Source organism: Sphaeroforma arctica (assembly GCF_001186125.1).
Source record: "Sphaeroforma arctica JP610 unplaced genomic scaffold supercont1.6518, whole genome shotgun sequence".
Classification (NCBI taxonomy): domain Eukaryota; class Ichthyosporea; order Ichthyophonida; genus Sphaeroforma; species Sphaeroforma arctica.
The window spans coordinates 1-1,636 of NW_014034040.1; the positions used below are offsets into that span (position 1 = coordinate 1).

A 1,636-nucleotide genomic window follows, 5' to 3' on the forward strand; every position below is an offset into this window, starting at 1 on the left:
ATATATAGATATATAGAGATATATAAATATGACACACACGCACGTATATATATACATATATATATATATATATGTATAAACACACACACACACACACACGCACATAGATATATATATATATATAAATATTTATATATGTATGTGTGTGTGTGTGTAAATATATACATATATATATATAAGTACATTTGTTTATAAATGCATATATACGTGTATATGTATATACGTATATATTCGCACATTTACATATATCTTCTCTAAAGAGCCTAAATCGATCACTAATAATTGTGCTATCCACGATTCCCTAACCTGCAAATATTGCACTTGCAAATATTTATGTCAAAGTATCATTACGATGACACCAACGAAACAGATAAACGCATGTCCCGCGCCTTTAGTAGTCACATTTAGTTTATGTACGTTGTATATGTATGTACGTACTCATATAGCTGTATGATTAAAATGAGACACTCATGCCTTGTACGTATGCGTGTACACAAACAGCTTATGATCGTCTTTTACAACCCAGAAAAATGGCAGAGCTTGCTTTGTCGGCCATGTACACGTGCATACCACATACCAAATACACATGTACACATGCACATACTTACCCTTGCCATACACTCACACACCAAATACACATGTACACATGCACATACTTACCCTTGCCATACACTCACACACAAACCATATCTCAATAGCGCGCCGAAAGAACAGCTGCCCTATAATAGGCTTAACCCCTTGGAAGGAGACTGCCCCGGAAGCCGTCTGTGCGCCGTCATCTGATGTGCTCAATCTGTTTGGTGACAGTCAAATTTTGCTCAATGCTCTGGAGGTATGTTGTCAAAGTCTGCTCCCACGAGCGCGCTAACATACACTTATGTTAATATATATCAATGCGTTTATACTCAACAGCAGAGTCCCCGTTCCGCGTATGCGTATTACGTACTCTACAATATACACTCCACCCTCTACCGAACGTTCATCCAATCGGATACTTATCATCTCATACTCCCGTCCTTCCAGGCTTCGCAACCCCCCTCCGCACGCATGGCCATGTCTTCCGACCGTTTCAACACTGAAGACCTCAACGAGCCTCCTACAACAACCGCTTCGAGTGCCGTGCCCGCCCAAACCACTCGTGACCGCAGACACTCACAAGCGGGTTATCCCAAAGCGCAGCAAGTCACCCCTGCGGCACGTGCGCACTCAGGGCCAAGTAGCGCGCGTCGGTCGGCTACAGTCAAGGGGTGGCAGAAACCACAGTACAAGCTGGAGTCTGGCTCAGAGGGAGATACACACGACTGTGAGCAGACGCTGAGTGAGGAGGCGCTCGCATCCAGAGATACGCTTGACTCGGGGTTTATGTCGCAGAGCAAATGCTCTACATTTAGCAAGAGTGATGATGAACTGGCCAGGAAAGTCAATACCAGCACTCGACAGATGCAGGTGTGTATGTATGGTTGGGTTTTAAGGGTTATAGGGTGTAGGGTTTGGCAATAATTGAATACAGGAGCGTAGAATGTTGAAGTGAGTAGAGGAGTATGCATGCGGACTTGTTGAGTGGACATATCTGAATGAGTATATGAATTTAGAATTATGTCCGTCGATGTAATATATATATGTATATATGTATATG

At 42.7% G+C, this 1,636-nt stretch overlaps 1 protein-coding gene across 1 annotated transcript; it reads left to right on the forward strand.

Annotated features, from left to right (window-relative positions):
• Window positions 1–646: 646 nt before the first annotated feature.
• Window positions 647–1,446, forward strand: SARC_15663 (hypothetical protein; the record flags this gene model as incomplete). The annotated part of the gene is made up of 2 exons (XM_014290222.1): window positions 647–832; window positions 1,024–1,446. Coding segments are annotated over 2 exons (609 nt in total), but the record flags the coding sequence as incomplete, so codon positions are not given.
• Between the last annotated feature and the right edge of the window lie 190 nt (window positions 1,447–1,636).